This window comes from Oncorhynchus clarkii, chromosome 24, assembly GCF_045791955.1.
Source record: "Oncorhynchus clarkii lewisi isolate Uvic-CL-2024 chromosome 24, UVic_Ocla_1.0, whole genome shotgun sequence".
NCBI classification, from domain to species: Eukaryota; Metazoa; Chordata; class Actinopteri; order Salmoniformes; family Salmonidae; genus Oncorhynchus; species Oncorhynchus clarkii.
The window spans coordinates 17,225,605-17,248,898 of record NC_092170.1 but is presented as its reverse complement, the minus strand read 5'-3'; the positions used below and the strand labels follow the sequence as shown (position 1 = coordinate 17,248,898).

The window sequence follows — 23,294 nt, the reverse complement described above, 5'->3', positions numbered from 1 at the left end:
CTAAAATATGTTCTGTAGAGTATGTAGCCCTCCCGTATTCAGACTAAAATGTTTTCTGTAGAGTATGTAGCCCTCCTGTATTCAGACTAAAATGTGTTTTGTAGCCCTCCTGTATTCAGACTAAAATGTTTTCTGTAGAGTATGTAGCCCTCCTGTATTCAGACTAAAATGTGTTTTGTAGCCCTCCTGTATTCAGACTGAAATGTGTTCTGTAGAGTATGTAGCCCTCCTGTATTCAGACTAAAAGGTTTTCTGTAGAGTATGTAGCCCTCCTTTAGCCCTCCTGTATTCAGACTAAAATGTGTTCTGTAGAGTATGTAGCCCTCCTGTATTCAGACTGAAATGTGTTCTGTAGAGTATGTAGCCCTCCTGTATTCAGACTGACATGTGTTCTGTATCCCTCCTGTATTCAGACTAAAAGGTTTTCTGTAGAGTATGTAGCCCTCCTGCAGCCCTCCTGTATTCAGACAAAATGTGTTCTGTAGCCCTCCTGTATTCAGACTGAAAGGTGTTCTGTAGAGTATGTAGCCCTCCTGTATTCAGACTGACATGTGTTCTGTATCCCTCCTGTATTCAGACTGAAAGGTGTTCTGTAGAGTATGTAGCCCTCCTGTATTCAGACTGAAATGTGTTCTGTAGAGTATGTAGCCCTCCTGTATTCAGACTGAAATGTGTTCTGTAGAGTATGTAGCCCTCCTGTAGTCCTCCTGTATTCAGACTGAAAGGTGTTCTGTAGAGTATGTAGCCCTCCTGTATTCAGACTGAAAGATGTTCTGTAGCGTATGTAGCCCTCCTGTATTCAGACTGAAATGTGTTCTGTAGAGTATGTAGCTCTCCTGTATTCAGCCTGAAATGTGTTCTGTAGAGTATGTAGCCCTCCTGTATTCAGACTGAAATGTGTTCTGTGGAGTATGTAGCCCTCCTGTATTCAGACTGAAATGTGTTCTGTAGAGTATGTAGCCCTCATGTATTCAGACTAAAATGTTTTCTGTAGAGTATGTAGCCCTCCTGTATTCAGCCTGAAATGTGTTCTGTAGAGTATGTAGCCCTCCTGTATTCAGACTAAAAGGTGTTCTGTAGAGTATGTAGCCCTCCTGTATTCAGACTGAAAGGTGTTCTGTAGAGTATGTAGCCCTCCTGTAGCCCTCCTGTATTCAGACTGAAATGTGTTCTGTAGAGTAAATAGCCCTCCTGTATTCAGACTGAAATGTGTTCTGTAGAGTATGTAGCCCTCCTGTATTCAGACTAAAATGTTTTCTGTAGAGTATGTAGCCCTCCTGTATTCAGACTAAAATGTTTTCTGTAGAGTATGTAGCCCTCCTGTATTCAGACTAAAATATGTTCTATAGAGTATGTAGCCCTCCTGTATTCAGACTAAAATGTTTTCTGTAGAGTATGTAGCCCTCCTGTATTCAGACTAAAATGTGTTTTGTAGCGCTCCTGTATTCAGACTAAAATGTTTTATGAAGAGTATGTAGCCCTCCTGTATTCAGACTAAAAGGTTTTCTGTAGAGTATGTAGCCCTCCTGTAGCCCTCCAGTATTCAGACTAAAAGGTTTTCTGTAGAGTATGTAGCCCTCCTGTAGCCCTCCTGTATTCAGACTAAAATGTGTTATGTAGAGTATGTAGCCCTCCTGTAGCCCTCCTGTATTCAGACTGAAATGTGTTCTGTAGAGTATGTAGCCCTCCTGTATTCAAACTCAAATGTGTTCTGTAGCCCTCCTGCAGCCCTCCTGTATTCAGACTAAAATGTGTTCTGTAGCCCTCCTGTATTCAGACTGAAATGTGTTCTGTAGAGTATGTAACCCTCCTGTATTCAGACTAAAATGTTTTCTGTAGAGTATGTAGCCCTCCTGTATTCAGACTAAAATATGTTCTGTAGAGTATGTAGCCCTCCCGTATTCAGACTAAAATGTTTTCTGTAGAGTATGTAGCCCTCCTGTATTCAGACTAAAATGTGTTTTGTAGCCCTCCTGTATTCAGACTAAAATGTTTTCTGTAGAGTATGTAGCCCTCCTGTATTCAGACTAAAATGTGTTTTGTAGCCCTCCTGTATTCAGACTGAAATGTGTTCTGTAGAGTATGTAGCCCTCCTGTATTCAGACTAAAAGGTTTTCTGTAGAGTATGTAGCCCTCCTTTAGCCCTCCTGTATTCAGACTAAAATGTGTTCTGTAGAGTATGTAGCCCTCCTGTATTCAGACTGAAATGTGTTCTGTAGAGTATGTAGCCCTCCTGTATTCAGACTGAAATGTGTTCAATAGAGTATGTAGCCCTCCTGTATTCAGACTAAAAGGTTTTCTGTAGAGTATGTAGCCCTCCTGCAGCCCTCCTGTATTCAGACAAAATGTGTTCTGTAGCCCTCCTGTATTCAGACTGAAAGGTGTTCTGTAGAGTATGTAGCCCTCCTGTATTCAGACTGAAATGTGTTCTGTAGAGTATGTAGCCCTCCTGTATTCAGACTGACATGTGTTCTGTATCCCTCCTGTATTCAGACTAAAAGGTTTTCTGTAGAGTATGTAGCCCTCCTGCAGCCCTCCTGTATTCAGACAAAATGTGTTCTGTAGCCCTCCTGTATTCAGACTGAAAGGTGTTCTGTAGAGTATGTAGCCCTCCTGTATTCAGACTGACATGTGTTCTGTATCCCTCCTGTATTCAGACTGAAAGGTGTTCTGTAGAGTATGTAGCCCTCCTGTATTCAGACTGAAATGTGTTCTGTAGAGTATGTAGCCCTCCTGTATTCAGACTGAAATGTGTTCTGTAGAGTATGTAGCCCTCCTGTAGTCCTCCTGTATTCAGACTGAAAGGTGTTCTGTAGAGTATGTAGCCCTCCTGTATTCAGACTGAAAGATGTTCTGTAGCGTATGTAGCCCTCCTGTATTCAGACTGAAATGTGTTCTGTAGAGTATGTAGCTCTCCTGTATTCAGCCTGAAATGTGTTCTGTAGAGTATGTAGCCCTCCTGTATTCAGACTGAAATGTGTTCTGTGGAGTATGTAGCCCTCCTGTATTCAGACTGAAATGTGTTCTGTAGAGTATGTAGCCCTCATGTATTCAGACTAAAATGTTTTCTGTAGAGTATGTAGCCCTCCTGTATTCAGCCTGAAATGTGTTCTGTAGAGTATGTAGCCCTCCTGTATTCAGACTAAAAGGTGTTCTGTAGAGTATGTAGCCCTCCTGTATTCAGACTGAAAGGTGTTCTGTAGAGTATGTAGCCCTCCTGTAGCCCTCCTGTATTCAGAATGAAATGTGTTCTGTAGAGTAAATAGCCCTCCTGTATTCAGACTGAAATGTGTTCTGTAGAGTATGTAGCCCTCCTGTATTCAGACTAAAATGTTTTCTGTAGAGTATGTAGCCCTCCTGTATTCAGCCTGAAATGTGTTCTGTAGAGTATGTAGCCCTCCTGTATTCAGACTAAAAGGTGTTCTGTAGAGTATGTAGCCCTCCTGTATTCAGACTGAAAGGTGTTCTGTAGAGTATGTAGCCCTCCTGTAGCCCTCCTGTATTCAGACTGAAATGTGTTCTGTAGAGTAAATAGCCCTCCTGTATTCAGACTGAAATGTGTTCTGTAGAGTATGTAGCCCTCCTGTATTCAGACTAAAATGTTTTCTGTAGAGTATGTAGCCCTCCTGTATTCAGCCTGAAATGTGTTCTGTAGAGTATGTAGCCCTCCTGTATTCAGACTAAAATGTGTTTTGTAGCCCTCCTGTATTCAGACTAAAATGTTTTCTGTAGAGTATGTAGCCCTCCTGTATTCAGACTAAAATGTGTTTTGTAGCCCTCCTGTATTCAGACTGAAATGTGTTCTGTAGAGTATGTAGCCCTCCTGTATTCAGACTAAAAGGTTTTCTGTAGAGTATGTAGCCCTCCTTTAGCCCTCCTGTATTCAGACTAAAATGTGTTCTGTAGAGTATGTAGCCCTCCTGTATTCAGACTGAAATGTGTTCTGTAGAGTATGTAGCCCTCCTGTATTCAGACTGAAATGTGTTCAATAGAGTATGTAGCCCTCCTGTATTCAGACTAAAAGGTTTTCTGTAGAGTATGTAGCCCTCCTGCAGCCCTCCTGTATTCAGACAAAATGTGTTCTGTAGCCCTCCTGTATTCAGACTGAAAGGTGTTCTGTAGAGTATGTAGCCCTCCTGTATTCAGACTGAAATGTGTTCTGTAGAGTATGTAGCCCTCCTGTATTCAGACTGAAATGTGTTCTGTAGAGTATGTAGCCCTCCTGTATTCAGACTGAAATGTGTTCTGTCGAGTATGTAACTCTCCTGTATTCAGACTAAAATGTATTCTGTAGCCCTCCTGTATTCAGACTCAAATGTGTTCTGTCGAGTATGTAACTCTCCTGTATTCAGACTAAAATGTATTCTGTAGCCCTCCTGTATTCAGACTCAAATATGTTCTGTAGAGTATGTAGCCCTCCTGTATTCAGACTAAAATGTTTTCTGTAGAGTATGTAGCCCTCCTGTATTCAGACTAAAATATGTTCTATAGAGTATGTAGCCCTCCTGTATTCAGACTAAAATGTTTTCTGTAGAGTATGTAGCCCTCCTGTATTCAGACTAAAATGTGTTTTGTAGCGCTCCTGTATTCAGACTAAAATGTTTTATGAAGAGTATGTAGCCCTCCTGTATTCAGACTAAAAGGTTTTCTGTAGAGTATGTAGCCCTCCTGTAGCCCTCCTGTATTCAGACTAAAAGGTTTTCTGTAGAGTATGTAGCCCTCCTGTAGCCCTCCTGTATTCAGACTAAAATGTGTTATGTAGAGTATGTAGCCCTCCTGTAGCCCTCCTGTATTCAGACTGAAATGTGTTCTGTAGAGTATGTAGCCCTCCTGTATTCAAACTCAAATGTGTTCTGTAGCCCTCCTGCAGCCCTCCTGTATTCAGACTAAAATGTGTTCTGTAGCCCTCCTGTATTCAGACTGAAATGTGTTCTGTAGAGTATGTAACCCTCCTGTATTCAGACTAAAATGTTTTCTGTAGAGTATGTAGCCCTCCTGTATTCAGACTAAAATATGTTCTGTAGAGTATGTAGCCCTCCCGTATTCAGACTAAAATGTTTTCTGTAGAGTATGTAGCCCTCCTGTATTCAGACTAAAATGTGTTTTGTAGCCCTCCTGTATTCAGACTAAAATGTTTTCTGTAGAGTATGTAGCCCTCCTGTATTCAGACTAAAATGTGTTTTGTAGCCCTCCTGTATTCAGACTGAAATGTGTTCTGTAGAGTATGTAGCCCTCCTGTATTCAGACTAAAAGGTTTTCTGTAGAGTATGTAGCCCTCCTTTAGCCCTCCTGTATTCAGACTAAAATGTGTTCTGTAGAGTATGTAGCCCTCCTGTATTCAGACTGAAATGTGTTCTGTAGAGTATGTAGCCCTCCTGTATTCAGACTGAAATGTGTTCAATAGAGTATGTAGCCCTCCTGTATTCAGACTAAAAGGTTTTCTGTAGAGTATGTAGCCCTCCTGCAGCCCTCCTGTATTCAGACAAAATGTGTTCTGTAGCCCTCCTGTATTCAGACTGAAAGGTGTTCTGTAGAGTATGTAGCCCTCCTGTATTCAGACTGAAATGTGTTCTGTAGAGTATGTAGCCCTCCTGTATTCAGACTGACATGTGTTCTGTATCCCTCCTGTATTCAGACTAAAAGGTTTTCTGTAGAGTATGTAGCCCTCCTGCAGCCCTCCTGTATTCAGACAAAATGTGTTCTGTAGCCCTCCTGTATTCAGACTGAAAGGTGTTCTGTAGAGTATGTAGCCCTCCTGTATTCAGACTGACATGTGTTCTGTATCCCTCCTGTATTCAGACTGAAAGGTGTTCTGTAGAGTATGTAGCCCTCCTGTATTCAGACTGAAATGTGTTCTGTAGAGTATGTAGCCCTCCTGTATTCAGACTGAAATGTGTTCTGTAGAGTATGTAGCCCTCCTGTAGTCCTCCTGTATTCAGACTGAAAGGTGTTCTGTAGAGTATGTAGCCCTCCTGTATTCAGACTGAAAGATGTTCTGTAGCGTATGTAGCCCTCCTGTATTCAGACTGAAATGTGTTCTGTAGAGTATGTAGCTCTCCTGTATTCAGCCTGAAATGTGTTCTGTAGAGTATGTAGCCCTCCTGTATTCAGACTGAAATGTGTTCTGTGGAGTATGTAGCCCTCCTGTATTCAGACTGAAATGTGTTCTGTAGAGTATGTAGCCCTCATGTATTCAGACTAAAATGTTTTCTGTAGAGTATGTAGCCCTCCTGTATTCAGCCTGAAATGTGTTCTGTAGAGTATGTAGCCCTCCTGTATTCAGACTAAAAGGTGTTCTGTAGAGTATGTAGCCCTCCTGTATTCAGACTGAAAGGTGTTCTGTAGAGTATGTAGCCCTCCTGTAGCCCTCCTGTATTCAGACTGAAATGTGTTCTGTAGAGTATGTAGCCCTCCTGTATTCAGACTGAAATGTGTTCTGTAGAGTATGTAGCCCTCCTGTATTCAGACTAAAATGTTTTCTGTAGAGTATGTAGCCCTCCTGTATTCAGCCTGAAATGTGTTCTGTAGAGTATGTAGCCCTCCTGTATTCAGACTAAAAGGTGTTCTGTAGAGTATGTAGCCCTCCTGTATTCAGACTGAAAGGTGTTCTGTAGAGTATGTAGCCCTCCTGTAGCCCTCCTGTATTCAGACTGAAATGTGTTCTGTAGAGTAAATAGCCCTCCTGTATTCAGACTGAAATGTGTTCTGTAGAGTATGTAGCCCTCCTGTATTCAGACTAAAATGTTTTCTGTAGAGTATGTAGCCCTCCTGTATTCAGCCTGAAATGTGTTCTGTAGAGTATGTAGCCCTCCTGTATTCAGACTAAAATGTGTTTTGTAGCCCTCCTGTATTCAGACTAAAATGTTTTCTGTAGAGTATGTAGCCCTCCTGTATTCAGACTAAAATGTGTTTTGTAGCCCTCCTGTATTCAGACTGAAATGTGTTCTGTAGAGTATGTAGCCCTCCTGTATTCAGACTAAAAGGTTTTCTGTAGAGTATGTAGCCCTCCTTTAGCCCTCCTGTATTCAGACTAAAATGTGTTCTGTAGAGTATGTAGCCCTCCTGTATTCAGACTGAAATGTGTTCTGTAGAGTATGTAGCCCTCCTGTATTCAGACTGAAATGTGTTCAATAGAGTATGTAGCCCTCCTGTATTCAGACTAAAAGGTTTTCTGTAGAGTATGTAGCCCTCCTGCAGCCCTCCTGTATTCAGACAAAATGTGTTCTGTAGCCCTCCTGTATTCAGACTGAAAGGTGTTCTGTAGAGTATGTAGCCCTCATGTATTCAGACTGAAATGTGTTCTGTAGAGTATGTAGCCCTCCTGTATTCAGACTGAAAGGTGTTCTGTAGAGTATGTAGCCCTCCTGTATTCAGACTGAAATGTGTTCTGTAGAGTATATAGCCCTCCTGTATTCAGACTGAAATGTGTTCTGTAGAGTATGTAGCCCTCCTGTAGTCCTCCTGTATTCAGACTGAAAGGTGTTCTGTAGAGTATGTAGCCCTCCTGTATTCAGACTGAAAGATGTTCTGTAGCGTATGTAGCCCTCCTGTATTCAGACTGAAATGTGTTCTGTAGAGTATGTAGCTCTCCTGTATTCAGCCTGAAATGTGTTCTGTAGAGTATGTAGCCCTCCTGTATTCAGACTGAAATGTGTTCTGTGGAGTATGTAGCCCTCCTGTATTCAGACTGAAATGTGTTCTGTAGAGTATGTAGCCCTCATGTATTCAGACTAAAATGTTTTCTGTAGAGTATGTAGCCCTCCTGTATTCAGCCTGAAATGTGTTCTGTAGAGTATGTAGCCCTCCTGTATTCAGACTAAAAGGTGTTCTGTAGAGTATGTAGCCCTCCTGTATTCAGACTGAAAGGTGTTCTGTAGAGTATGTAGCCCTCCTGTAGCCCTCCTGTATTCAGACTGAAATGTGTTCTGTAGAGTAAATAGCCCTCCTGTATTCAGACTGAAATGTGTTCTGTAGAGTATGTAGCCCTCCTGTATTCAGACTAAAATGTTTTCTGTAGAATATGTAGCCCTCCTGTATTCAGCCTGAAATGTGTTCTGTAGAGTATGTAGCCCTCCTGTATTCAGACTAAAAGGTGTTCTGTAGAGTATGTAGCCCTCCTGTATTCAGACTGAAAGGTGTTCTGTAGAGTATGTAGCCCTCCTGTAGCCCTCCTGTATGCAGACTGAAATGTGTTCTGTAGAGTATGTAGCCCTCCTGTATTCAGACTGAAAGGTGTTCTGTAGAGTATGTAGACCTCCTGTAGCCCTCCTGTATTCAGACTAAAATGTGCTCTGTCCCCTTTCTGTTTCAGACTACCTATGTTCCCCAGAGGAGAACGTTCACATGATCGACTTCACACGGTTCAAGATCCGAGACATGGAGACAGGGACGGTGCTGTTTGAGATCACTAAACCCCCTGTACCAGGTATGGGCTATGTCGAAACTACTGTATTAAACAGCACAGATATTAGATGCATGTACTGTGGAATGAGCTATATGTTGGTAATGTCTTTAATCAAGACATGGAGACAGGGACGGTGAGATCACCAAACCAACAGCACCAGGTCAGTAATAGGCCTGTTCTGTGCTAAATATAACCATTAGTATTTGTGTTCCCTAACATATTCATATTCTCATATACATGTTAACAATTTTCTCTCTTATTAGAGCCTAGGATATATGACTTGTGGCACTAAACTACAGTTCATAGCCTCTGATAACGAAGAGGTTTTAAGACCTACTGTATGTGTGAGCAGCATATACCTCTGGGTTAACTAGGCCCAGGCAGTAATATGCATGATTCATGAACAAATTACTCCTATTAGCTTGGTCTCTATCAAGAAGGTGTTATTTCACTGTGTGAGTTGATCATCTAAGGCTCTGAAACAGTGTCTATTCAGAGAGGTACACAGCAGAGAGACCGTGCTTCAAAACAGCATGCTTGTTAACGCGGTATCTTTTGTGACACTATGGCAGCAGGCGAAAAGAAGGATTTTGACCCCAACGGAGGCCGCTTCGTCCGTTACCAGTTCACCCCTGCCTTCCTGCAGTTGCGCCAGGTCGGCGCCACGTAAGTCACAGCTAAAATGGCCGCCTGTGTGGGTGTGTAAGGGTGGTGGAGCGGTGGCCATTCAGTGCCCTGCTGTTCTCTTCTGAGAGGAGACAGATGGGGAGGGCTATTCTCAGAGAGTGAGAGGTGGTGTGTGTGTGCGTGCCTACATGCTTGCGTGCATGTTTGTGTGTGACAGATACCAAGGAGGCAGGAAGGCTACACAGTAGGGGGAGAAAGAGAGAGGGAGAGAGAAAAAAAGGAGGCAGGGTGAGGGAGAAAGAAAGAGAGAAAGAGAGATGAGGAAAAAGGACAGTCAGGCCAGTTGTTATTAATGAACGTTTTACTGCAGTGGGCTAACTCAGGGTCTCACAGAGTGTTTATTGGTTGTCTTAAGCACATCTACATTGAAACCAACGTATACACCTCACACACATGGTTATGGGCTTAAAAAAAGAAGACACCTGTACCATATCAGATATAGAGTTAAAATGTATTACATTTTTACTTTTGGAGTTTTCATCCCAATATTACACTTTATATACATCACAGAAGACTGAAACACAGCAAAACAGTTTGGCATCGAAACACCAGATTTTCTGCTGTTTATTTAAATTAATGTTTATTATGAAATTATGAAAAATATGAATAACATTTCAATACAGGCCCCTAGTCATTTGAATGCAAGAAAAGGCTACTGTAGAGGGTGGAAATGAGGAAACATGGAATTACACTTTGGTTCTGCAACAAACTATAACAAACAAATGATGTGCAAGTGTGTTTCCAATAGTTTATCAGATCACTCTGTCCCCCTGTCCTCTCTCACACAGTGTGGAGTTCACAGTGGGAGACATGCCCATCAACAACTTCAGGATGATTGAGAGGCACTACTTCAGAGAGCAGCTCCTCAAAAGCTTTGATTTTGAGTTTGGTTTCTGTATGCCCAGCAGCAAGAACACCTGCGAACACATCTACGAGTTCCCCCCTCTGTCAGAGGACATCAGTGAGTATAGACACACGTAGAAACAGAGACACAGACATAGCACGCATGCATACACGCACTTCCTGTACCCATACGACACACACACTCACTCAAACACACACACTGACGTGTCCTTCCTCTTCTTCCTCAGTGCGCGAGATGATCCTGCACCCATACAAAACACAGTCCGACAGCTTCTACTTTGTGGACAACAAGCTGGTGATGCACAACAAGGCAGACTACTCCTACAGTGGGAGTCCGTAGGAGCACAGGACTTCCCTAGACACCTAGACCCACTCCAACTCTAACCCACCCCACCATAGGACCATGGACAGACAGACAGACAGACAGACAGACAGACAGACAGACAGACAGACAGACAGACAGACAGACGACGAACGGAGAGACGTATGGACGGACTGACAGACGTATGGACGGACTGACAGGTCACAAGCAGCAGGACTGATGGACAGCCTCACACTCTCAGCAGCTTTATTTTCTCCAATCAGAATTCCTCCATTGCTTGTTATCCCCTCAATTGCAATCCCCTACTCCAGTCTCTTGCAATGACCTCTCAACTTTCTGTGTCTGATAGAGAGTGTTATAGATGTGTACACAGTCTAGCATACATAAACACACACAGACCTTCGCTATGGGACACGTCTGATGTGGCCTGATCTAGACAAATTAAAAGCCCAACCAGTAGAGTATATAAGGGCCAGTAACAATGTGTGAGATTGAATGTCTAGTCAGTGAGTTCTCAGTCAGTCAGCTAAAGAGAAAAAGAGAAAGGGAGAGAGAGATAAGAAGAGACAGAAAAAATGAAGAGAGCGAGAAAGAGAGAGAGAGTGTCTGCTTTTCTGCACTTCATCTCATTGACATTTACAGTACCAGTCAAAGGTTTGGACACACCTACTCATTCAAAGGTTTTTACTTCAATTTTACTATTTTCTACATTGTAGAATAATAGTGAAGACATCAAAACTATGAAATAACACATATGGAATCATGTAGTAACCAAAAAAGTGTTTTAAAAAGTTGCCACCCTTTTCCAGTATGACAGCTTTGCACATTCTTGGCATTCTCTCAACCAGCTTCATGAGGTAGTCACCTGGAATGCATTTCAATAACAGGTGTGCCTTGTTAAAAGTTCATTTCTGGAATGTCTTGCCTTCTTAATGCGTTTGAGCCAATCAGTTGTGAGGTGACAGGTTAGGGGTGGTATACAGAAGGTAGCACTATTTGGTAAAAGACCAAGTCCATATTATGGCAAGAACAGCTCAAATAAGCAAAGAGAAATTACATTCCATCTTTACTTTAAGACACGAAGGACAGTCAATGCAGAACATTTCAAGAACTAAACGTTTCTTCAAGTGCAGTCGCAAAAACCATCAAGCGCTATGATGAAACTGGCTCTCACGAGGACTGCCACAGGAATGGAAGACCCAGAGTTACCTCTGCTGCAGAGGATGAGTTCTTTAGAGTTACCAGCCTCAGAAATTGCAGCACAAATAAATGCTTCACAGAGTTCAAGTAACGGACACATCTCAACATCAACTGTTTAGAGGAGACTGCCTGAATCAGGCCTTCATTGTCAAATTGCTGCAAAGAAACCACTACTAAAGGACACCAATAATAAGAATAGACTTGCTTGGGCCAACAAATATGAGCAATGGACATTAGATCGCTGGAAATTTGTCCTTTGGTCTGATTAGTCCAAATTTGAGATTTTTGGTTCCAATCGCCGTGTCTTTATGAGGTGAATGGATGATCTCCGCATGTGTGGTTCCCACCATGAAGCATGGAGGAGGAGGTGTGATGGTGTGGACGTGCTTTGCTGTTATACTGTCAGTGATTTATTTAGAATTCAAGGCACACTTAACCAGCATGTCTACCACAGCATTCTGCAGCGATACACCATCCCATCTGGTTTGCGCTTAGTGGGACTATCATTTGTTTTTCAACAGGACAATGACCCAACACACCTCCAGGCCGTGTAAGGGCTATTTGACCAAGAAGATGACCTGGCCTCCAAAATCACCCGACCTCAACCCAATTGAGATAGTTTGGGATGAGTTGGACTGCAGAGTGAAGGAAAAGCAGCCAACAAGTGCTCAGAATATGTGGGAAGTCCTTCAAGACTGTTGGAAAAGTATTCCAGGTGAAGCGTGTTGAGAGAATGCCAAGACTGCAAAGCTGTCATCAAGGCAAAGGGTGGCTACTATGAAGAATCTAAAATATATCATATATTTTGGTTACTACATGATTCCATATGTGTTATTTCATAGTTTTGATGTCTTCACTATTATTCTACAATGTAGAACATAGTAAAACATAAAGAAAAACCCTTGAAGGAGTAGGTGTGTCCCAACTTTTGACTGGTACTGTAGCTATTTAAACAACAGAGACAGACAGACAGACAGACAGACCAGCTGTCTGTCGCATTACCAAGTGACACAGACACACAATTCTCTGACATGATCAAAACATGTATTCTAGTCGAGCAAGCAGAACCTATATATTTCTACTAGGGTTCTGCTACTTTTTTTTACTCTTAAAGAAAGTCAAAAAAAGTTGATTGAATTTCTAATAAATAGCTATTAGCTCTGAATGACTCGTTGTCCCTGAAAGGAACAGTACTGCCGTTTGATGAGGTTCTTTGTTGATCACCATACCAGTAGAAACCAGTTGAAGCCCATTAGCATACAGTACATCGTAGAATGGGACAGGTACTCTTTTAATGTGAATGTGTCGTATTAGGGCTGGAAAATTCTAGCTTTTCCAAAATTCCCTGGTTTTCCAGAAGTCCCTTTTGGAGGATTCCTGGATTTCTTATTCCAGCCTGATTCCAGGAATTTTCCAACATGGATTTTTGGAAAAATTGGGAATTTAAGGAAAGTTACTGGAATTTTGCAACCCTAGTTGTGTTTATTTACGTATACTCATAGTTTTATCTTCTAAAGTATTTTTTTAAGTAGCCACTTTGACGAGTTAAAAGTAGGCGAAGGATAGTCATATATGAACTCAAAACCAGATACTCATTTTGATATCCCGCTCATATTTAGTCTCAAGAGATCTGCAGATGTATTTATAAGAAATGTGGTTATTGTAAATTAAAATGATGTCAAGTTTGGACAGTTGAAATGCCACTCAGAGAAATAAATATATGTGATTTTTTTGGAAAGTCTTGAAATGCGACTTGTGGTCTTTTTTCACTTGATACCCAAGATGGTAAAACAATGACACCAGCTACAATATGTGGGAACAGCCAATTATATCAAAGGTTGTTTTACAATGTCTGGATAGATTTGTGATGGACAGAAATTAGATAGATGCAGAACAAATTGTCTAGACTAGAATATCAAATCATGAATCAGTTCAAGAGCTATAAATCAAAGACAGTTTACTATATACTCAGTTATTCCATACAAGAAAATGGCCTTTTCACACATGCTATGACTAAAACACACTCTCAAAACTTGTTCCTGGTAAGGTGATGTCACCTTATTCACTTTCATATTTATGGAAGCTAAATTATTAGATAGGACTTACAGGAACTAGAGGGAGGTCTGAGAACAATTGTCTGGCTCTGCCTTGAGATTGACTTCCATCCTCAATGGTAATTTAGCTAGAAAGCTTTGAAAACTATTTCTAGAAAGAAAATTAATTGAGTTAACAGTGATTATGTTCCCTGTTTCGTATCAGAAATTATGCTAAGACAAATTTTGTAATTACATTCATTAGCTTTGAGCTAAAAACCAGATGGCTTGAATCATCTCTTGTCACCATAAACTGAATAAAATGCAAATTGAAAAAGCGGGAACATATCACACCAGGGGGCTTATTCAGGAGAAAGATACTTCACAAAATGTTCAACATAGAAATATGTTGTGTAGAACAGATATGATTCTCTGTAGTGTAGAATAAGGAAGAAATGTCACCAGCGCTGTATTTCTATCAACAACTCTAAAGTTCCATTAAATAAGTCACTACAGCTCTCTGCTGCCATCTTGTGTGAAGTTAGGTGGTACTGCACTCTACTCCTAATCACTGAACAGTGTCATGAGCTTTTGGATCCATTCATTCTCATGAATGTCAAGTTTTGAATTTGACCCAGCCACAGTCAATGACATGAATAAAAACATATTGTTAACGCAATTGTGATAAAACCTGAACCCCTACTCGCTCACAGATTTCATTCAGGCTAATTGTAGACTAATTGAACCAACGAGCTCTGCAGGTTCAAAGCAAAGCAAAATATGATGTTTGATTGTGATCAAACTGTGCACAATATTGTCACTGTTTCATTGCTACATTGTGATAAGTCTTGACCTTCACAACCCCAGTCTATTCCTGGGCTTCAAAGCAAAGGTATGGGGGTGTTCCCCATGGAAGTGAGGTAACCAGCTAAACTCTCCACACCTGTGTAGGCTGTGTGGTACTGTCCATTAATATGTAGGTCTGATGGACCTTCACATCCTCCGTCCATCTCCTCGTCATCTTCTTCCTCCTCCTTCCCCAGCCCGACAGAGATCAACTCTGATGTCTGGTTGACAGGACAGGTGCTCCTCAGACTTGACCCCAGGAGGAAGTGTGTTGGCTGGGAAGATGAGGGGGACGAGGAGGGACTGATTGCTACCAGCGAATCAGGAGCCAGGCCGTCCTCTCTCAGCTCCTCCCACAAGTAACCTGAGAAGAGAGTGAACAGGGTTGCTAATCTTGTTGAAGATTGTATAAAAATATGGTTCTCTCTCTCTCTCTCTCTTTCTCTCTCACTCTCTCTCACTTTCTCTCACTCTCTGACTCTCTCTCTCTCACTCTCTCACTCTCTCTCACTCACTCACCGTGAAGCTGCAGGTCAGTCAAGCTGGGGTTGAGCGTGTCGATATCGTTACTAGCATCTCCCTCTAGCTGTAGCTCCTGCATGCTCCTGGGCCCAAATTTATACTCTGCCTGTATGGTGGCGCTACAGTTGGAGGGTGTCTGCCCCGCCAAAGGGGAACCCAAGGTACCCACATTGGGAGGGATACCTGATGGAGGCTGCTGTCCGCAGGGGGAGTAGAAGGAGAAGGGGTGGGGGGTGGTGGGGGACATGTAGCGGGGGTGCTGGTTGACTGTCAGGGTGGAAGGGGGGACGTGGGGGTAGAGGGGACGTTGGAGAGGACGACAGGGCTCTGGAGGCTGGGATGAAGTGAAGGAGGAAGGGGTAGGGTTGTAGTTTGTGGTGGATCTTGCCAGTGGGGTCTGGTGGTAAAAAGGTAAAGATTTCAGATTCCCTGGTCTTTCTCCCAACAGGCGATCCAGGTCCTCTGAGAAAACAGAGAGAGAGAGAGAGAGAGAGAGAGAGAGAGAGAGAGAGAGAGAGAGAGAGAGAGAGAGAGAGAGAGAGAGAGAGAGAGAGAGAGAGAGAGAGAGAGAGAGAGAGAGAGAGAGAGAGAGAGAGAGAGAGAGAGAGAGAGAGAGAGAGAGAGAGAGAGAGAGAGAGAGAGAGAGAGAGAGAGAGATGGGTAAATTGAGATGACCTTACATTTATCTCTGATAACAGCTGCCAAAAAGGCTGAGTGGATAGAATCACCAGAACACTGGTGTTGCTCGGTCTCCAAGGTAACATGCCCTGTCTGTAACAACACAAGCTGTACTTGAATCGTTCTGAGTAACATAGAACCATCTTATTTAGGGTGTCACTTATGCCATGACGGACCTGAGGATTGCCAAGCTTACAGTCCATTAAAACACTGGCATCTGAACTTTGAGGAAGTGCAAATAAAACATGGGCAAGGTCTAAGAGGAGTCCTGGTCTTGATGAATAGACCACCTACCTGGCCTGGCCATGCTCTTGCGGACAGTGAGGGGGTCTTTGCGGCGCCACTTGTGTAGCTCCTCCTGCATCTTCTCTATCTTGGCTGGGTTGAGGGCCCACAGGCAGCCCTTACGGGAAGAGTTGCTAATCTTATTCTCCACCTTCTCAAAGCACTTATTCAGAGACAGATTGTGGCGGACCGAGTTCTTCCATCCATCTGGAGCTGTCTGAAAGACAGAAAGGAGAGGAGAAATGTACAGTAACAGTATTTAAATTTTCAATGGGATATTTTTCCACTCCAATTTTTAATTGTTCAATGTTTATAGCCACAAACTATACAGTAGTATATGTAAATAATCAAGGTATTACATTGAAGTATATTTAACATATTTATGAATTTCTTAAAGGGGCTATCTGCGATTGATGCATCCATTTTTTGACATTCCAATTAATGATATTTACCCATTCATCCTTGAAGAATATAGCTTAGAAGTTAGTTCAGAACCCAACATATACGCTTGTTTTACTCCACTGTTTGTAAACATTCAATGCAAATAAACAATATACAGCTTAAAAATATAATGTGATGTCATGGATGGTCAGTCTCTGCATCCATAGCTCTGTCCAGCCCCAACCCTCAGCTTTTTACCGAAATAGGGGTTAAAAGTAATTAAAAATCAAGTCAAAAGTCAAGAGGAACCAAAGCAGGGGTAGGGCCACATTGCACACACACACACACGCACACACGCACACAAACACACACACACACACACACACACACCCCAGAGGCAGTCTCTCAGTCATAGGTTCTACAGTATGTTCGGCTGAAGAGTAGCCAAAGCTGCTGCAGTGCCACGTTGTACATTCCTCCTCTTCCTACGCCAGACAGACAGACAGACAGACATACAGAGAGCCAGCCAGGCAGCCAGCCAGCCAGCCAACCAGACAGACAGACAGACAGACAGACAGACAGACAGACAGACAGACAGACAGACAGCAGGCCAGATAGCCAGCCAGACTGACAGCCAACAAACAGCCAACCACTTCATGGGTCTATAAGCATCTTGATGGATGGGAAGACACTGATCAAGCCCTAACGGGTATCAGCCGGGGTGGCCCACGGCTAGCCTCGATAAACACAGTCTGAGTCCCAAATAGCACCCTGTTCCCTAGTGCACTATTTTTTACTAGGTCCTAGAGGCCACGCCTGAATTCTCTATAGAATAGGGGTTGATGATGCCTAACAATTGGCTGGGGACGAGGCTAGTCTACGGCAAAGGCTGCTTCTGCTTTGGCACACAGTTGGATCTATATACACTATTATAGTATCATTCATCATTCATCTATGGAGCCTCTAAAGAAAATATATGGTTTATCTCTCTCTCCCTCTCCATGTCCTTCTATAAAGGGCTTATCGCCAGATATGAGAGGATTGAAGATCAGCAGGCGTTGATCTCTCAGTGATTGAGTCTTTCAAACCACATGTAAATACAAGGAATTTACTTTACAAGTGTGGTTAAGCCCAATGCATGTCACTTGTGTGTCCTTGTATTCATTCGTTTTGGAAAGTTAGGTGATGCAAAGTTCATACAAGGATGTATAGCAATGGTTATAACAACTCTGCCTGTGACATTTCACAGATAAAATACATAGGATGAAAATAATGAAAGAGTTATGAAGACAGAGATGACTGTTGTGTCAGCGAGAAGCCATAATGTCCTCCTGCTGTACCTTGAAGTAGGGGAAGTGTTCAGTCATGAACCTGTAGATCTCACTAACCGGGAGACTCCCTGTCTTACTGTTCCTCAGAGCCATGAAGATCAGAATGCTACGGATTGAAGACAAACATTGTAGTCAGTGTAGTCAATCAAATGTAGTCCATATTATATTATTATTGCATATGATAACATATATCATATTATTTAACATCACAGTGTTGTTTATTCATTACATATACAGTAGGGTTCCAAAAGGGTTAATCGACTGTCCCCATAGGAGAACCCTTTTTGGTTCCAGGTAAAACCCTTTTTGATTCCAGATAGAGCCCTTTTGGGTTCCATGTAGAACCGTCTGTAGAAAGAGTTCTACCTGGAACCAAAAAGGGTTTTACCTGGAACCAAAAAGGGTTCTCCTATGGGGACAGATAGCTATGATTCTAATGTACATCATTCATGACAACGATCCATGATGACATCCACAAAACAATAAAAGGAAACAAGTTGTTATTATCATATTAACTCAGCCGCTGAGGAAAACGTCAGAAAATAAGTATGGTAGATAGAAATTACATTAAAACCTCTTGAGTGTAGGGGGCAGTATTTTGATGTTTGGATGAAAAACGTACCCAAATGAAACTGCCTATTTCTCAGGCCCAGAATCTAGAATATGCATATAATTGTCAGACTAGGATAGAAAACACTCTAAAGTTTCCAAAATTGTCAAAATATTGTCTGTGAGTATAACAGAACTGATATTGCAGGCGAAAACCTGAGGAAAATCCAACCAGGAAATGCCTTCCCTCCATTTAAAGGAATATCAACCAGATTCCTTCCACATGGTGTGAACAGTCTTTAGACATAGTTTCAGGCTTTTATTTTGAAAAATGATTGAGAAAGATCACATCGCGTCATTGGATGGCAGGGTGCCAGCAGCGTTTTGCATGCTCCAACAAGTGGAGCAGACATTTTCTCTCTCTCTCCTATTGAAGAAGCTACTGTCCGGTTGAAATATTATCGATTATATATTGTAAAAACAACCTTAGGATTGATTATGAAAACGTTTGACATGTTTCTACGAACTTTACGGATACTATTTGGAATTTTCGTCTACCCCGTCGTGACCGCTCGAGCCTGTGGATTTCTGAACATAAAGCGCCAACCAAATGGAGGTATTTTGTATATAAAAATAATCTTTATGGAACAAAAGGAACATTTATTGTGTAACTGGGAGTATCGTGAGTGCAAACATCTGAAGATCATCAAAGGTAAGCGATTCATTTTATTGCTTTTCTGACTTTCGTGACCAATCTACTTTGCTGCTAGCTGTTTGTAATGTTTTGTCTGCTGAGAGAGATGTCCTAATATAAACGCTTGGTATGCTTTCTCTGAAAAGCTTTTTTGAAATCTGACATGCCAGGTGGATTAACAACAAGCTAAACTGTGTTTTGCTATATTAAACTTGTGATTTCATGAAAATTAAATATTTTTAGTAATTTAATTTGAATTTGGCGCTCTGCAATTCAGCGGATGTTGACGAAAATGATGATTAGCGGGATGGGTGCGTCAAGAAGTAAAATGAATGTAATTCAAGCACAAATGGTCTTAGTAGTGAATTTGAATAAGAGGCAGTGCTAATGTATGTGGAACCAGTGTAGAGCTTGGGTATGGGCTACCTCACACACACACTCCATCCACCTCACACACACTCCATCCACCTCACACACACCCCATCCACCCCACACACACACCATCCACCTCACAACTCACACACACCTTATTCACCTCACACACACACACACACACACACATCTCATCCACGTCACACCTCACACACATCTCATCCACCTCACACCTCACACACACTCCATCCACCTCACACCTCACACACACATCTCGGTCTTGATTAAATAAGGTCTTGATTGAATACGGTCTTGATTAAATAAGGTCTTTAATATATAATTAATGTTACGCCAAATTCCAAAACCTGATTGTACGGATTGGTAATAGATTGTGATTATGCACATGTATGGAGTATCGAAGTAGCGTGTTCACCTGTATGAGTAGATGGGCTTGGGGAAGAGGGACTGCATGCTACTGTCCTGATGGGTTGGAGTGGAGAGGCACTGGAGAGAGTACTGAGAACTTTTGGATTGTCCACTGGTAGAATACACACCTGGTGAGAACTAGAGAGAACACATTGTTACAGCAGAACTTGTATTACTTTAGTAACAGAGTGAGTACACAGTGAGGTTTTTCCAAACCGCACAGCTGTGTTCTGCCAACCCTATACTGTTACAAGTTCACGGTATGATATAACCAAGCCCTGTTGGCAAAGTGTTATTTTCCTTGGCAAGGTGTTTGACAAGTTATCTTTTCAAGGGCACTAACTCTTGAAAAGATATGCAGTACCGTAGGTAGTTTCTGTGTCAACCAACCTATACAGCACCAACATTCCACCCAAACCAACAGTTTGTAGACCTAAAAAATATAAATGAGTTTTGTTCTTTGAGAGAATATTAGTCAGTTAACCGGACATTTATGAATTATGAAGCCTTTAAGTGCTTTGTGTGCTTGTTTTGATTACATAAATGCATCAAAATTCAATATTTTTAACGTTAGCAGATTAAGATTCTCTCATAGAACAAAACATATACCATAAGATCTCCTAAACCCGTGTTACCATAGACCTTATTTTCTGTGTTTATCCAAAAACCCTACAAAATCCCCTCCATTAGTGCCTACAAAAAGACACCATTACTATTGCGCTTTATAGCCTACCTAAACCACCCTATTGAGTTAAGCTCCTCTAAGAACCTCCCCCTTAAGTTAACCCCTCCCCCTGTACTTTAGTCCTGCCCACTCACCTGCTGCAGTGGGGCTAGGGGGCTGTAGGAGGCATGGCCTTGGGACAGGAAGCAGGAAGGTTCCTTGGGTGCAGCCAGTGGTTCTGGGTAAGAGTGCTGGGAGCCCTGCTGTGTTGAATGAAGGGAATTAATGAATATAAATGCATTATACAAGTAATGAAATCTGAGGAAACACATTGGCAGCATTGTGATCAAATCAAATCAAATCAAATTTTATTTGTCACATACACATGGTTAGCAGATGTTAATGCGAGTGTAGCGAAATGCTTGTGCTTCTAGTTCCGACCATGCAGTAATAACCAACGAGTAATCTAGCTAACAATTCCAAAACTACTACCTTATAGACACAAGTGTAAGGGGATAAAGCATATGTACATAAAGATATATGAATGAGTGATGGTACAGAGCGGCATAGGCAAGATGCAGTAGATGGTATCGAGTACAGTATATACATATGAGATGAGTATGTAAACAAAGTGGCGTAGTTTAAAGTGGCTAGTGATACATGTATTACATAAAGATGCAGTAGATGATATAGAGTACAGTATATACGTATACATATGAGATAAATAATGTAGGGTATGTAAACATTATATTAAGTAGCATTGTTTAAAGTGGCTAGTGATATATTTTACATCAATTCCCATTATTAAAGTGGCTGGAGTTGAGTCAGTGTTGGCAGCAGCCACTCAATGTTAGTGGTGGCTGTTTAACAGTCTGATGGCCTTGAGATAGAAGCTGTTTTTCAGTCTCTAGGTCCCTGCTTTGATGCACCTGTACTGACCTCGCCTTCTGGATGATAGCGGGGTGAACAGGCAGTGGCTCGGGTGGTTGTTGTCCTTGATGATCTTTATGGCCTTCCTGTGATGTGTGCGTGCGCCTTTTTGCTTGTGTGCGTGTGTGCGTGTGTGTGTGTGTGTGCATGTGCGTGTGTGTGTGTGTGGATAGGAGCTGTAGGTATGATTGAGAGATCTGTCTATGGGGAACTGCTTACGGGTGGGGCTCTCCTCAATGGCCATGTACATTTGGGTATGGTACTACAGTTCAGCTGTTAGCGTGTACCATGAATGAATAGCCATTTAGAGTATGAATATCACTGTATCATACCATCAGTCTGGAAGCTTGGAAACTCCCGTTGTATGTATCCCAGCATGTCTGTTCCTCACTGGTAGATGTGTCTGTGATGCTATCTGGAGACTCCACCTCTCCGAGACTGATGAAGGGATGAGACCCAGGGGGACCAGGGGCCAGCCAACCCGTGGCAACCCCACCGTTGCTGAACTGACGACGGTAGGGGTGGAAGCGGTCAGCTGACACTGACCCTAAGTTTGACCTTTGACTCTGTGTTACCATGGCTCCATCAATGCTGTGCCTCCTGCAGGTCTCTGCAGCGGCATTGATCTGTCTGTAGGTGGCGCTTTCTTTCTCACGCTGGGCAGTGGTAAATGACACAGAACTGCTGTCATCACACTGAGGAGAGATTAATATACAAATTGTTAGCTGGTTATTTAGCAACATCCAGAATCTCCTGGCTGGCATCTGCAATCATGAAACAATGCAAGGAAATAGCCAAGAAACACATACATTTTATCTCCTGGCATTGCCTGTATCCCAAATGACATCCTATAGGGCGCTATTTGGGACGCAGTTATCATTTGGGTTTAAACACAACATGCCTGTTTTGGCGGCTATCCTTATAGATAGAGATCTCCAGTATTTACTGGCACATTGCTGCCCCAGGGGTGGGAAATTCATTAGTCCAAAAGAAGAGGAACGTGATTAATGTCAGGATAAAACTTAACACATTTCCTCCAGGGCATCTTGTCCTTGAAAAGGTCTTGTGTATGTGATAAGTAGATAGTTGACTTAAGCAATAAGGCCCGAGGATGTGTGGTATATGGCCAATATATCACGGCTAAGGACTGTTCTTAGGCACAATGCAACGCGAGTGCGTGGATGCAGCCCTTAGCCGTGGTATATTGTCCATATATCATAAACCCCCGAGGTGTCTTACTGCTATTATAAACTGGTTACCAACGTTACCAGTGGTATACGGTCTGATATACCACGGCTGTCAGCCAATCAGCATTCAGGGCTCAAACCACCCAGTTTATAAATCCTTTTAGATTCACTTAAAAACAATCTCCATGTTGCAAGCAGACCTGGGTTCAAATAGTATTCACTTTAAAAAAAATACTTTATCTGTCACAATGAAAATGACCAATGAAAAGCAACCAATGGAACCAAAAATTACTACTTGAACCGAGGTCTGGTTAGTCAAACAGCTATGGGCTTATGCACTAAGATCACAATGTGGATTCTGGAATTACCTCTGGAGGAACAGCAGCCTAATGCAGGTGCAGGAAAGGAGATGAGATGGGTAAAGCATGCATGGCTTTGGGCTGAATCAAAATGGAGGGAGTGTATTTCTAGGTGAAACTGTAAAATAAACTGTTTTCAGTGGATTCTGGTACCTGTGAGTGCACCATCTGCTGGAGGGAGGACCCTGGAGGCTCACAGGTGCGTAGGGAGGAGATCTGAGGGGCTGGTGTCGTTGTCAGGGACCTGTTGGCACTGTGAGTACACGTGGAGCTGGGAGATTCTGTAGACATGATGATGTGCCTATGAGGAAATCTGCACCTGGGAAGAATAGAAACGTGTTTGAGTTTGGGGCGTGGTATACACTGAGGTTATAAAATATTAGGAACACCTTCCTAATATTGAGTTGCACCCCCTTTTGCCCTCAGACAGCCTCAATTTGTCAGGGCATGGACTCTACAAGGTGTCGAAATCGATCCACAGGGATGCTGGCCCATGTTGACTCCAATGCTTCCCACAGCTGTGTCATGTTGGCTGGATGTCCTTTGGATGGTGGAACATT

General features: G+C 42.4%; 2 protein-coding genes across 2 annotated transcripts in view; one reads left to right on the top strand and one right to left on the bottom strand.

Moving 5' to 3' along the window:
- Nucleotides 1-13,224, top strand: part of LOC139382953 (unc-119 lipid binding chaperone a1) — a 34,927-nt gene extending 21,703 nt beyond the window's left edge. Inside the window, exons 2-5 of the mRNA XM_071127226.1 lie at nucleotides 8,312-8,425; nucleotides 8,977-9,070; nucleotides 9,880-10,052; nucleotides 10,183-13,224. Coding sequence (XP_070983327.1) covers nucleotides 8,312-8,425; nucleotides 8,977-9,070; nucleotides 9,880-10,052; nucleotides 10,183-10,295 — 494 coding nt within the window. The 3' untranslated portion in view covers nucleotides 10,296-13,224. The remainder of the gene's footprint in view (nucleotides 1-8,311; nucleotides 8,426-8,976; nucleotides 9,071-9,879; nucleotides 10,053-10,182) is intronic.
- A 1,167-nt stretch (nucleotides 13,225-14,391) lies between these two features.
- LOC139382593 (forkhead box protein N1-like) lies at nucleotides 14,392-23,025 on the bottom strand. The gene is made up of 8 exons (XM_071126711.1): nucleotides 22,888-23,025; nucleotides 21,521-21,883; nucleotides 20,414-20,521; nucleotides 19,602-19,732; nucleotides 17,563-17,659; nucleotides 15,851-16,058; nucleotides 14,876-15,340; nucleotides 14,392-14,720 (listed from the first exon to the last, which is right to left on the bottom strand). Exons 1-8 carry the CDS (start codon nucleotides 23,023-23,025, stop codon nucleotides 14,392-14,394), a joined length of 1,839 nt encoding a protein of 612 aa, XP_070982812.1.
- Nucleotides 23,026-23,294: the final 269 nt, after the last annotated feature.

What these genes read in the sequence shown, in the direction of transcription:
- LOC139382593 (XM_071126711.1), bottom strand. Translation starts at nt 23,025, where the DNA reads ATGTCTACAGAATCTCCCAGCTCCACGTGTACTCACAGTGCCAACAGG. An exon ending in AACACTTCCCCTACTTCAAG is followed by an intron (nt 16,059 to 17,562) that starts GTACAGCAGGAG and finishes TCTGTCTTTCAG; the next exon opens with ACAGCTCCAGATGGATGGAA. An exon ending in CAAGAGCATGGCCAGGCCAG is followed by an intron (nt 15,341 to 15,850) that starts GTAGGTGGTCTA and finishes CTGTTTTCTCAG; the next exon opens with AGGACCTGGATCGCCTGTTG.